The sequence below is a fragment of the Lepidochelys olivacea genome (assembly GCF_965140295.1).
Source record: "Lepidochelys olivacea isolate rLepOli2 genome assembly, chromosome: 2".
Lineage (NCBI taxonomy): Eukaryota > Metazoa > Chordata > Testudines > Cheloniidae > Lepidochelys > Lepidochelys olivacea.
The window spans coordinates 105,260,638-105,275,598 of NC_140412.1; the positions used below are offsets into that span (position 1 = coordinate 105,260,638).

Consider the following 14,961-nt stretch of genomic DNA (forward strand, 5'->3'; position numbering starts at 1 on the left):
CTTTGGATCCAGCAGCTCATCCCACCCTGGGCACTGAGGTGGGTTTGGAGAAGTGAGTAAAGTGTTGGAAGTCACAAAGTACAGAGTTCTAATCCTGGCTCTGGCATTGAATCACTGTGTGGCCTCCGGGAATTCTTTGTTTCTTTATCGGTAAAATAGGAATAATAATACTCTTGTCCTGCAAGGGAGATGTGGAGATAAATTCAGTAATGAGAGCTCTAGAAAAGACCATAAGGAAAAGAATCAGTATTCAGAGCAGTGTTTAAATTGTGTGGAAGAAAATAAAGCATGGAGCAACACGTTGAACTATGGGGATAAACCAAAACACAGAATGGTTGAGCACTGTGCATTTGAGTGAAGCAGGAGAGCTGTGGGGCGAAAGTATGTGATCGTTTAACTGAAGATTGTATCAGAATGCATATGAGATATGAGGGCAGAAATAAAGTTGCATTGGCACTGTGCTTGACTTTGCAACCTACATGATGTGTGGGTTTTTGTTTTGTTTTTGTTTTTAAGATAACTATACAGTTGTGTGTCCTAGGAAAGTCTATGTGGGTTGGGGTTGTGAAGCACAATCTGTAAAATGAGAACAGTTGTAAGCAAGTCTGCTTAATTCAACCACAAATTAGTAAAGCCATCAACATAGAAGTGTTGATTCAGTTTGAGTGTTGCTATCTCTATAAAAGACTTAAATAACTACTCTTCAACAAATATTTATGGTTTTCATTTGAGGTAACTGATCTTTTAAACATTTTGAACATAAACAACTGCAATGTTTTTCTTTGAGTGCTTCCTCATGTTAATTCCATTCTAGGTGTGTGCGTGCCCACGTGCACAGCTGTCGCATATTTTTTGCCTTACTGGTATCCATAGGCCAGTCATGGCACCCTCTGGAGTGCTGCACTCATGCATCAGTATATTAGGCACCACCGGCCCTGCACCCCCTCAGTTCCTTCTTACCGCCCGTGGTGGTTTGTCAGAGCCTCTTCCCCTTGCTTTGCAAGTGATCAGTAGTGTTTTCCTAGTGCTATTCTGCCTTCTTTTGTATACAGTTATTCACTGTAGTTAGTTAGTCATTAGGTGTTAAGTGTAGTGGTTAGTAAGTTAGAGTCCCTTTTGGGACTTTGCCCCAAGACAGGGCATACGCTGGTCTCTGGGCTTTAAGCCTTGCTCAGTGTGCAAGGATCTGACTCCCAGGAGCGGTAGGGGATCCAGGCACCCGATACTGCCTCCCACGGCTGAGGGGGCTAAAGATCAGAGAGCCCCACTGGTGCTGCATATGCTGATGGAAGCTGCAAAAGCCCCTCCACCACCCTGATAGGGGTAAACCAAGCATGGGACCACCTCAGAGGGCAGTAGTGCACCACCGATCCCCAGAGCAGAGGCCAAGGTCCCTGACTCCGCACCCTAGGTCCCCAGTTAGACGGCTTAGCTTGCTGGCATCACGGGCAAGATGCAGATCACCCACAATGGGACATTGGTCCCCGTATGCCTGGCACTGTTCGCCCTCCTGCCAGATGACACTGCAGCACAGATCTCGCTCCCCAATGTCATGAGACTGATGCGCTTCACAGCACCGGTCCCTGCATTCCCGATACCGGTCCGCTGGCAGGGGCCAATCTCCCCACTCAGGGCACCGCTCCCCTGCTCCGAGGGCCAGCCACCATACTCAGGCGTCCACAGTTCCTCCTTGGTCACCGGAAGGGGACTCTAGCACCTCGCCAAGGCAGCACCAATCTCAGGCAGATCGGTCTTTGCTCATGACATGACGGTCTGGTTTCTTATCCTCACGTCCAGTACCCCGTCCCTCCTTGGGACCTGAGTCTCATGCTGTCGCGGCTCATGGGTCTCCCACCCCTTCGAGCCTCTGGCTTCCTGCTGTCTTCTCCTCCTATCTTGGAAAGTTTCTTTTCTGGTGTCAATCACCTCTGCCCACCAGGTCTCTGACCTTAGGGCAGTTACCTCGGAGCTGCCCTATAGAGATTTCTACAAGGACAAGGTTCAGCTGAGTCCGCACCCGGTTTTCCTGCCCAAGGTGCTTACAATTTTCGTAGGAGTCAGGGCATACATTTGCCTGTCGTCTTTCCAAAATCTCATAAATTGGAGGAAAAGCACAAATTGCACACTCTGGACGTCAGAAGGGCTCTGACCTTCTACATCGAAAGAATCAAGCCATTCCGTAAGTCAACACAAACCTTGTCGTGGTGGCAGACAGGATGAAAGGTTGTCCAGTGGATGTCCTCTTGGATCACCGCCTGCATCCGTTTCTGTTATGGTTTGGCAAAAGTGTCTCCACCGGTGATTGTAACCGCCCATTCGAGGAGGGCGCAGGCCTCATTGGCAGCTTTCCTTGTCCAAGCGCTAATTCAGGACATCTGCAGGGCTGCTACCTGGTCATCTATCCACACGTTCTCGTCTCATTATGCGCTTACCCAGCAGGCCCAAGATGATGCTGGATTCGGTAGAGCAATGTTGCAAGCCGCACGACTGTGAACTCTGAGCCCACCTCCATGGATACTGCTTGTGACTCAACCTTGAATGGAATCGACATGAGCAAGCACTCAAAGAAGAAAAAACGGTTACCAATGATTCCCTGACTATAATGGTAGTTTAGAGGGACACTTTTTTTTAAATTGTTAGGGTTGGTGATAGCAGTTAAGTGACCACTCTTTTTAGCAGGGAATAGGTAGGATTCTTTTCTTTATATGCAAGTGTCTTGACAATAGGCATCTTAATATAGAGGTTTTTAAAAAAAATTAGTAAATGTTAAGAGTTATAAGAATTAAGAATTATAACAATTCATGAGATGAAGTAATGAATGTTGTCTGAAAACCGTTGCAAATGGCATGCTGGACTTAACATGTCATCTTATTTTTACTTTAAACCCCAGTGAACACTAATAATACAGTAAAAGATAAGGACAGACTTGTTAGAAAATGGATATAATTTACATGTGAAAGGTAAAAGCAGCACTGTGCTTTTTAGATGACACTAAGAGACCCCAAATATTTTAGCTTATTGAGGTGCGAGCACTTATGGCTGAAGTAAATATTGTGGAATTCATTTAAAAATGCATGTTCATCTGTAGAATTTCTAGTCTTAGTTTACGTGCTCAAAGTGCATTTTTTTGCTTTTAATGATTTGACAGTCATTAAAATACTAAATCCGTCATAGTTTTCATAACATATTTACATCGATGTGTTTAATATAGTCTGCAATGGAACTGAGTAGAGAAGAGAAGTCAAAACCCAACTTTACTAAGCATCTGTGTCTTTCAAGTCATATGAATAAAATGACACACTTGGAAGGTCATAAATAAGCACTTCTACCATAAGGCAGTCCCACAAATACCCTGTATGCAGATGCTTAACTTAGTAGAGGTAAATACTCCCGCTGATGTTAATGGAACCATTCAACTGTATAAAGTGCCTGTGCATGTTTTTAGGATCAAGGTCTAAATTAACAAAATATATGCAATTGTTAGTGTCCAGCTGTCAGAATTAGTGTTCATTATTGTTCAAGTGTCTAGTTAGAATTGTTTTTAATGCTGCTTTTCCAATGTTATATCTCTTGCCACTGTTCTTACTGATCAATGTAGTTTAAGAATGGTATTTGATGGGTTTTTTAATCCTTTCCTTAGCATAATTTTAGTTCTTGCACTGATACCTGTACCAGTGTAGAAGGGTGTAAGATATGTCATCTTCAGAAGTGCGTTCACGCATCCTGGACATTAATACATGTAATAGGGCACTTCAGTGCACAGGTACATGCACGTGCATGTGTACAGAATTTTATGCTCCCCGTTCTGAAAATATATTCCTGAAACTTGTGTTTATTGAATTCTGCTCATACAACTGAGAGGCTGGAATTAGCCTTTAATCTTTTATTCAACATAATCAGTGGAAACTGTAAAGATTAACGTGTTTAATAAAATAAAAATACTGTCTTCACTACAAGCCTCTAAGAAGTCTCTCTTGTGTTTTGTACTGTTGTTTGGTATGACGTCAGTGATGTAAAACCTGTTATTCTTTATGTAGTAGTAGTGCTCAATTAAGATTGAAAATACTGGAGAAATGTTGACATTGTCAAGCAGTCACTAGCGGCTATGTTAATTTTTTTTTCTGTAAGTTCAGGATGTGCTGATAATAGTGTGAATATACATGAAAATGGATTAGAACATAAGTTCCTCTATTCCGCACTCTGTATGAACAGTAGGGAACTCAGACCGCTTCTTTGCATCCCTTGTCTGAAGACAGAAATTTTGGTAGTCAGCTGTATTATTTTTGCGTATCATCTTCTCAGACTATATGAAAGTGACTGACTTTCAGGCTATGCCATTTGGTAAATGCTTAAGTTTGGGAAGTAGATGAAAGCAAGCTGTATTGTGACACTATAATGCTGATATGGAAGGGCCCTCTACCTCTTCAACCAAAGAGAGACCACTAAATTTATTTTATTGGCGCTAAGATAAAATGATCCTGCTTGCCTGTCTGCTACATATAATTAAATAAAATGTAACTTCCTGCCAACTCACATGCTTAAACTTCCAAACTAACTTGTACACCTGTAGTTTTGTTTTGTCGTTCCCTTTCTGAAAGAGAGTTGACTAAAGATATGAATACCATCAGAATCTTTCTGTTGGCTAGGGTATTTATTTAATGAAAAATGAGTAGTCATGTATACTGAAAAAGATGCATATTTTGAAGATTTGCCTTCCAGCAGTTGTATTGAGGATACAAGTGGACTACTGCATTTTTCTAACTGTAAATAATATTCTCCAGTGCAGTTTCTTACCAAGATGGAATTTTTCAGATTGTATGTGAGAAATTATCTGACAAGGGGAGAAATATTACAGTGAATAGTCCCTGATGAACTAACCAAATTCTTTTAGGCCCCTTTGAAAATCCCAGCTTATGTGAATGAATACTGAATTTGAGAATGTAAGAGGGAAAAGGATAGCATTTCTACTATATTGTCATATCTCCCATATTTTACATTGTTAAATAGCATTCAGTTGGCAGGAGACTGCAGTGCCATATTAATCACATCTCAACAAGGAATCAGTGACATCTTCTAGTTTGAAATTAGGGCAGAATTATTTTTATAGCTTTGAAAAACTAAGGTGTCTTTCCCCTAAGTATTCATGTGAGGTGGTGGTGGTAATGGTGATCTTTACTATTAAATTACTTTTCCCTTTTTAAAGAGTCAAATTAGTTGAAGTCCGTCTGGCTTTCAAATTTTGTGTTCTTTGAAGGGAGAACCTATATAGAATACAGCTTGACATCTAGATGGCTTTCCTCAGAAAGTAGTGTAGATGTTTCACTTAAAGTTAATAAAAGTAAAGTTGATCCTGCAGACATTTGTCCATGTGCATAATAGGCTCATGTGAGTATTCTCATTGAAGTCAAGCATATGCATAAGTGTTTGCTAAGTCTGGGCTTATACATTTCTTGTACATCAAAGCTTAACAAGGCACAGTTGTTTTGTCTTGTTGCTCTGGCTTAATTTCATAAACTTATACAGCTTCCCCAAACTGTGTATTGATATTGGTGCCCTAACTGGTGGTGACAATTTGAAATGGCTAATGATTTAAGACAGACTTGCGAAGTTGTGTTCATCTTTGGTGAGCAATTCTTGTTGCTGTGGATGACATTAAGGGTCATACCCAGGGCATACTTATGATTCCAAACTTCTGTTATGAATCTTGGGATCTTAGGCAGCTGGCACAAGGTTGGGCCATGCTGAGGCCAGTGTAGCTTGTACCTCAGGCCCAATGTGGAATAGAGAGGCTGTAGGATTGGAAGCACAATGGTGGCTTAAAATGGTTTGCAGAACAGCTAAACATTTGACTCACAGAAAACAGAATCCACTGTTCCTTCTTAGTGAGATTACACTAAACCAAAAAATAGAGAATTTAATTAAGAGCTGTGAAAATCTCCTGCTGTTTCCTGTTTGTGCCTGCAACTCTATTTTCCTGTCTTGATAGATGTCATCAAGCTTTTTCCTATTGGAATTTGTCATTAAAACAGCAATCCCCTTGCAATTACACAGGTGCTCGATCCATATCAATGGATGTTTTGACATTTCAGGTATTTTAAAACATTCCTTTGTAATTTTCTCGTGTAATTTATATATGCTGATTAAGTTAATGAAGTAGTAAAAATCAGCAAAATTCTACTTTGGACTATAAATACACCATGCAAAAGGAAGACTGGGTGATTTCCAAAGCACAGACTAACATCAGTGAAAAGTTAGCAAGTCCTGGTGACTAGGTCACAGAATTAGACCCCATCAGTGCTGTTGCAAACCTCTTAAGATCTCTGATTGTTGATTAAAGAAATACTTTGATCTCAAAGGATGCAAATACCACCTGCAGCAATTGGGGAGCTGACTGAGAATTTGAAATGTAAGAGTTGTTGGTTTTATAGATAAAGTCTCAAGAGACTATATGCAATAGAGATTTTTTTTTTCAAACTTTATGACAGTATGGGGTAACAGCATCTCCTGTCTTGGAAGCTGTCTGCTTCATCTAGAGTGCAAAAGCTGCTCAGAAAGAAGACAAGGAAGGAGGGACCAAGATTTCACTTTGTAACAATCTTAAGAACAGCCAGACTGAGCATAAGAGCAGTCATAATGAGACTTGCTTCTCTGTAGGGAATATACACTTGGTATTATTCAGGCATATCATAAGTTGTGCTAAATTCTAGAGATGTTAAATCTATAGAGCCCTGCACAGATACAAAATTTCTATCCGCAAAAGAAGTCCACAGACGTGGATATAAAGTAGATATCTGCAGATTTGCTGAGCTTTATAAATCAATATTATGCTTTGAAAATTTCTCAATGGCTGCTATCAGAACTTAAACCATTTCACAGATGTTAAGCTTTGCAACATTATGATTCTCTCCTGGGTGATACATAGCAATATCCCTTTTTTACATGTGAGGAAACTGAGGTCAGACTGGATAATGTGTCCAATTACAAGTTACAAATTGGTAATGTCCAAGTCGGGACTAGAATCCAAGTCTCTTGTCCTCAGGACCATATTTTACAAAGGAGTAATATCTTGCAAGGTTAAATGTTTGTTTTGCAGTGCAGGGGTGCATGATTGTGTTTGCAAAGGCTTACTTTGAAAAACCTGGGGTGACTGTTGGGGGATAGAGAAGATGAAAGCTCTTCAAGACACTACCAGACTTCTAAAGGTGAAGGCATTGGGGCTTCTTGTGTATAACTGTAGTGTTCACTGATAACTTAATTTGTGTATATGTACAAATGTGTGCTTTGAAGATATTCAAAGGCACAAATGTCAGTTACATGCCTTACTTTAAATAGTATGTAGGTGTCCGATTGCCATTTGTGCCTTCTAAAAATTGACCCCTGTATTCTTAGTTGCACACTATAATAAATATATCTGAGAACCTCCTCTCTGGGTTTTGTGTAGTTTATTTCATGTAATTATCCACTGAATATAAATCTGTCCACCCTCTTTTTTTCCCTGCCGTGTTCTTCAGCCTTAAAATATTAGCACCAGTAGGAGTCATAGCTGACAGCAGGAGAAAATGATTGGAAAAGGATGGGGTTGGAACCTAGTTCCATCTCTCAGCTATGCCAGCCGTTGAACAAAAATGTTATGTCTCCAAATACAGAAGTACGTTGGATTGAAAGCTCCCACTGGTGCTAGCTAGAGCCACCCTTATTTTCAGCTTTGTTTGTTGACTTAACATATAGTCCCTTTGTGAGGTAGTGAAATGAAATATTTGGGCTGCTAGAAGTTCAGGTTGTTGAATCAAAACGGTACTGGTAGAACAGTGTGTGTGACCTTATAGCTGAGTTCCCCAGCATCTTTTCTAGTTACCTGCTTGCCCAATTCTTCTCTCGTGCCCATGTAAAATTGGGAGTAACTCTGTTGAGAACAATGGAGTTACAGCAGTATAAATCTAGTGTGAGAAGAGTATCAGGGACATGATATACAGTTTTTATTTCAATGCCAGATGAATGGGTATATTTCTTCTGCACTGTAATAAGTATTTTACTATGGATGATGCTTTCTGTGTAAATGGATTGTCCTGGATAATTCATTGGTGCATTGACAACATTGTATTGCTCTCAAAATGTGTCAGTATAAATTTTGGGGGAAAAGAATACAACTTGAAATATGGCCTTCAGGCTTACCAGTTCGGATACCCTGGAGACAGAACGGAGCTACGGAAATCAAATACTGGAACAGGCCAATTTGTCAGTCCTAAAAAAAAAAAAAAAAAAAAATCACAATAATAACCAAAAACATCTAAACTAACTCATGATAAATATATATTAAATGGTTTGACGGGCCTAAACTAGCAGTTAGCACAGATTAGCATTGTATTTCAGCTCCACCTTGCTCTAAGGTAAAATGTTTTTGTACAGTTTCCCATGTTGTAATCAATATATAATTAAGTAGAACAGGTGGTGGTAATAAACTCATGCAACTCTTGGACATTATTACTGTTTTTGAAGTACAGTGGATCTAAGATGGTGTACATAGAGGCAGTGGAGGACTTTGCCAATGTGCTTCAGCTCTGTAGCACTGAGATCTGCACCTGTTAACAAACAGTTCTCCATTTCAGGAGAGACTTTATCTTGGTTCATTGTACCCTATTACAGCCATTGCCACAATAAGGAGTGCAGCACTAGTACATTACTTATTTGGTTTTCTTTTTGCTAGTTTAAATACGTACTCTATTTAAAAATGTCATCTGGTATTGCTAGCATCGAATTTCTGTAATACACAAGCCATCACAATTTGCACTTGTTGGAGACGGAGAGGCCAAGGAACGAATAGCCATGGAGACAGATGCAATATCTGTCTTCTCCAGGGTGACGTGAGGAAGCTTGTATTGACATCTTCCTGCACTGTCAACATGTTTGGATAAATAAATTCTGTCCTCCAAGGCTGTCAAACATTTCACACTGACTAAATTCACAAAACAGCGTTGTTTTCTTGTTCAGTCAGGCCAATGTAAAGAAAAATAAGGTTTGAAAAGCACGAACTCCCAGTATTACCCATGATGTAGATGAAAGTGTATCCAAAGGCCTTAATAGTCTCCAGTGTTGTAATAAGACCTCGCGCTCGCTCGCGCGCTCTCTCTCTCTGTTGTAGACAGAATAAATCACATTATTTACCAGCACATGAGATCCATGTGACGATTACCTTGTTTTGTTTGACACACAAGCAAAAAAGATTACTGTTTCTAGTCTGTGGATTCAAGGACAAGAATAAGTGTCTTTTTAACATTGGCTTTAACAGCCAATATCCCTCCTTTTTTCCTCTTGTCGTTTTTATCTTTTTTAAAGCTCCTGTCCCCTCCCAACAAAACCACAGTCTACTTCTAATTTTGAATTTCCCTCCTTCAATCCATGTGTCTACAATATTAATGTTTTAATGAAAGCGTGTGCATGGTTTCTTTGATATCTTACAGATGTAGTATAGCTTTTATCCTTGATGTAATGAACATTTTCTCAGAATGTTGGGGAGGAAGGACTTATCTTCACTAGAAAGCTTTACCAGCAAAAGTTCTGCCAGCATAACGCTACCTACAAAACTGTTTGGAAGATTGTGTTAGCACCTGGCTGATTATGCCAGTACCTGGTCCATACATCTTCAGACTGTATTGGCAAAAGACATGCTGCACTGTGGATAGGCATTCCAGTGTCCTGATGAGCTTTCTATATTTATAACTTTTAAATTGGTATAGACAATTCGAATATGCAGATTTTTGTGGGAGGAAGGGAGAAGAATACAGTGAGAAAGAGGCGGTGTAGTGATCTATTTTTCCAATTCCAGACAAGTCAGATTGTTCCAATTATTCAAAGGCAAGCATAGCAGTACTTCAGTGAAGCTTCCGTTACCATACACTTCATGTTGAATCTGATTCAATTCTATGGAAGCTGTAATTCAAAATGATTTTTCTCATGTGGGACCTGTGAAATTTTTCAGAGTTGTTCAACCACATCAGCAGCAGCTGTTTGATGAAGAGGAGTTACCAGCAAATGAGAATGAAGATCAACCTGGTCCATCCAAACGGAAACGCCAGCCAAGTATGTCCGAGACGATGCCACTGTACACGCTATGTAAAGAGGATTTAGAGAGTATGGATAAAGAGGTGAGCTAAACTAATTGTGTCAGGATTCTAACAGTATAATTGAGTTAGTCAGTTATGCATAATAGTATTTAACTCTGTTAAATTATGCACATACATGAAATGATTTTGCATGTTACCAGGTGCGTGTAACTACTAATGGGGAAAAGCCAACTTACAGTAACTTGAAACAAAAATATTTTAATTGACCTAGAAATACAATTTTTTCAACACTAAGCTGTGCTGTAAAACAAATGTAAACTATGCCACTATAAATAGTTTCATGGATGTAGGCCTGTAAAGTAGTTATTTCACATCAATATAATTTTGGCACAAAAGAAAATGTATGGGATCTTGGTGCATTTTAGTTATGTAAAATATTATACATTGTCACATTGAATTTCATATAAATGAGGACCTAAAAACCCTTAAGATCACTGATTTTTTAAAAAAAAAAAAAAAAACCCATCTGCTAGTGTGTGACCTTTCAGAAGGAGCCATAGTTTCCTTTTCAACCTTGTGTAACTGGCATTCAGTAATACATGCATATTTGCCTAAGAAAGGAAAAACAGCTGTTTCATGGGGAGTTGGATATGTGCATTGTTTGATTCTTAAATTATGGTGAAGGTGACTTCAAACTTAGTTTCACCGACCAATGAAAGTTAGTGGGGTATCGGAGTAATCCTTTGGAAATAGGCTCATGTTCAATGTCAACTTCACAGACCTTTTAAAAACTAGAAGTACCTTGATTTATTGTTTTGTGTAAAATTCTAGATTTACTGGTATTTCTAATGTCTATTTAGATTCTATAGTATACATTCTAGGTTTAATTTACACTTTTCTTAAAAAAAGTGCTGTGTAAAACAGTGAGTATTACATGGTAAAATGGATCAGATGCAAAAAAATAAGGCCACTTCATGGAAGGCAGTAAGATAATGTTCTTAATTACAAAATAATTACAATGAACTGTTACAAACTGAATTTACCATCTGAGTGTATTGTGAAAGGTTAAGATGCCAACCCCTGAGCAAAAGATGTGTATTCATTAAATGCACTGAGAATATCTCCTTTAACTTAATTTTCCAGCTCTTGTTCGCATCACAAATCAAACAGTAAACATAGAAGGGCAGTATATATTAAATAATTTTTTGACATTAGTTGGGACTGGTATTGTTTGCAACTCCATCTCTGCTTGGAGTCTTTGGAATGCCATCTTAGAGATGGATATCATATTTTTCATACAGCTTGGTCAAGAGTCTGCCTTTCCTTTTGCATGCTGGATTGAAAAGTATAATGAACACTCCCGTTTACATCACATTTGTTTGCTGGTTCTCCCAAATAATCAAATATTATTATTTATAGCACCTGTGGTCCCTAGTTAAAGACCCAGACTGCATTGTCCTACGTGCTGTACAAACACAGTAAAGGGACTGTTCCTGCACCAAAGAACTTTACAATGTAAGTGTAAGACAAGAGATGACAGATGGATACAGACAGACATACTGGGGTTGGCGGGGGGGAAGGAAGTACAAGGAAACAATGAGACACTATTGGTCATCATTGATCAGCTCAGTACACCACCAGCTTAGCTGTTAAGCTTTTTGTAGGCACCACAGCAAAAAAGTTTTTGGATTTTTTTAGGAGGTTTTTGAATTAGAATAATGTATCAGTTTTGCAGATGTTTACAGGAAGCTCCTTCCAAGCATGAGGGATGGCATGAGAGAAAGCAGTTTTCAAACAAGTATGTTGGAAAATTTAACAAGTGTGTGATGGAGGCTGGCATTGTGGGCGGAGGTAGGCATGAAGGACAGATGATAGGTGGGGTAGGGATAGGCTATAAAAGGGCCTTGAAAGTGAAGTAGCTTACTTTTTATGATAGCTGAGGGTAGAATTTTCTGTTAAGTCATTTCTTAGAGAACCTTTCTTGACTCCTCACTACTTGGACCATCTCTGAAGTGACTGTTCCAAACTCTCTATGTTCATTCCTCACACTTCCCTATTTTTCCATGTGCAATGTAAGGGCTGAATAGTGGTCATCTGACAAGAGCAAGCTGCTTATAAGTGTGTTGTGATAGGAGTAGCTATTTTTCTGAATATGGACTGCATTGCTTGCTTTCCTGTTCCTGTGCATGTGACTACTTTTGAGGGTCTCTTGTTTCATGTTTCATCAGGTAACTTAAACTTTTCTTCCAACATCTGGCTCCCAGATGACACAGCTAATCTTCCATTGCTTGGATTTTTCATGTAGGAGCCCTGATGATGAGATTACTTGAACAGGCAATGCTCTCAAGAACAAATGTGATTCTGTGCGAAGTCTAAGAGTCATTGTAAGGAAGTGTTGTCACCTCTCCAATCCAAAGCAGCCATTTATTTCTGGTTATGTCACTTGGTCCTTCTCACCTGTGCTATTCATAGCTGATCTTCTGGTTAAGCCAAATATGATATTAAAAAGCATCAGGAGTACAAAGAATCATAACCTCTGTTCTGACATTTTTGTGCTGAATTTGGAATAGTAATTTTGTGGGGAGAGCTGTAGAGGTAACATGGGACTTATTATGGAAAAGTACTGAAAGCATAATACAGGGAGATTGGTCTGTCTAATACTTCAGATAATGATCCAGATTCCTTCAATGACTTGAAGGATTTCAGAATGCCCTGAAATGACAGAAATGCCTGTAATCAGCTCTATCGTGTTTAAATTACGAAGTTACAAGTGACACATGAATGAAACATTAGAAACTTCAAAGTTTTCTTCTATTCTTTGTATTCTGAAAGAGCTAAATGTATTCTAGAGTTCTAGGTGCATTACAAACAAGAGTGTGTACTCTGCAGTTTTCCATTAGTTTTTCCTGGTTCTCTTACAGCACCCATTAAATTGAGATACTTATCTCTTTTAGTTGATTACTGAGTATTATTGATAACTCATTCAGTGTTTGTTTGAAAAATCTTTTCTGTAATTTTTCATTAGATAGACTGCCATTTCTTAACAGTACTTTTTAAGTGTGTTTATTTCTTCTGAATGTTCTGACTGAACTACAGGGTGAATGTTTGTACAGAAAAATGTAAGACTTAAAGATTATAGAAACATATCCATTAAGATCAATACTGTATGAGAACCTCAGTATCTGGAACCTTGTCTTGCCATCTTATCCTCATCAGTTTCTTCAGACAGCCCTTGTGAAAGTGATTCAGCTTCATAGCATGGCGTCTATACACAGTCCAGGTTTCACATGCATACACATCAGAGTTGGCAAGTATTACATATATATGTATGTGCATGTGATGATACTATGTGGCATGCAGGAGACATGGTGGAATTTGAACACTGAAAGCACAGCTCTTGAGAAAAGACACTGCCTGTTAATGGTCCAGCCTAACAGCAAAGAACTTTGCTCTTTCTTCTGCTCTATCAGCTTCTCTTACAGAAATCATCAGAGGTCACCGGTGTGTAGCTAGGAAGTGGAGGCAAGGACAAGGAAAATCAAAATGAACCAAAATTAACTACTAAAAGTGAATTTAAGATGAAAAAATGACTTGTAGGAATTTTACCTCTAAACCCCTAATGATCTCCCTGTAACTTGAAAAAGAATGCATCAAAAAGAAATGCACTCTGTATCAAAGTGAATTAAGTGTGTAGTGTTCGACAGCATGGGAAATTTGTTGTTCTAGTGCCAAAAAAAAAAGTGTTGGGATTCGGATTATCTTTAAGCATTTAAGCCTCCAAGAATTTTTTCACTGTAACTAATAAAGAACTTCAGTTAGTAAAGTCTGTTCATGAAGGAATCTGCTTCTCTTGCAACTAATTGCAAATAGATTTATGGAACTAACTTTTTTCCTCCCCTTGTTTGCAGTAGAAAAGCAAATGCACATAGCTGTAGAGTATCATCCCAACAAGATGGAAGGATGTTCACAAATTGGAAAACGTCCAGAGGAGAACAACAAAAATAATTAAAGGTTTAGAAGACCTGACCTATGAGGAAAGATTGAAGAAAATGGGTTTGTTTAATCTGGAGAAGAGAAGACTGAGAGGGAACATAAGTGTTCAAGTGCATAAAAGGTTGTTAACCTCTGAGGAAAGGACAAGAAGCAATGGGCTTAAATTGCAGCCAGGGAGATTTAGGTCGGACATTATGAAAAACGTACTGTCAGGTTTGTTAAGCACTAGAACAAATTGCCTTGGGAGGTTGTGGAATCTCCATCACTGAAGGTTTTTAAGAACAGGTTAGACAAACACCCCTCAGGAATGGTCTAGTATTGTTTAGTCCTGCCTTGAGTGCAAGGGTCTGGGCTAGATGATCTATTGAGGTCCTTTCCACTCCTACACTTCTGATTCCTCAGAGTAGGTGCATTAAGAACAGCTCCACCTCCTGCCCCCCCCCACCCCCAAAAATCCTTCTCCAAAACCCAGCCTTTTCTTTCATATGGATCATATGGATCTTTTCTATTTTAGCCCACGTACAGATCTTTTTTTACATTAAATAAGCAAGAAGTAGTAAAATTACCAATACTTGACAAGATTACCAGTATCCTTGTATATTTAGAAACCAAGTCTATAACATCCTTTTCAAACCAGTGTTTCTAATCCTCTTAGATATTAAGAAAACTATACTTCTAAGATTGTCCTTCTATTTAATGGCACTAGGAGAGATTTCTGTGAAATGTATCAAGTATACATTTAAATAGTTACCCTTTTTTAATCAAGTAAAATTTATCTTACTCTCCTCTTGTCTTGTGATGCCATAGATAACCTGTATGCTTGTTGCACAAAATTTCATTGCTGATAGAACTTGGCTTCACATTTGCCTGCAGTGGTTTTTACTTGGCTGTTTGCATGGATATCTAT

At 38.9% G+C, this 14,961-nt stretch overlaps 1 protein-coding gene across 1 annotated transcript in view; it reads left to right on the plus strand.

Annotated features, from left to right (window-relative positions):
- Window positions 1-14,961, plus strand: part of CTDP1 (CTD phosphatase subunit 1) — a 172,754-nt gene that overhangs the window by 61,786 nt on the left and 96,007 nt on the right. The window contains exon 11 of the mRNA XM_084618248.1: window positions 9,977-10,142. Within this exon, the coding sequence (XP_084474374.1) occupies window positions 9,977-10,142 (166 nt within the window). The remainder of the gene's footprint in view (window positions 1-9,976; window positions 10,143-14,961) is intronic.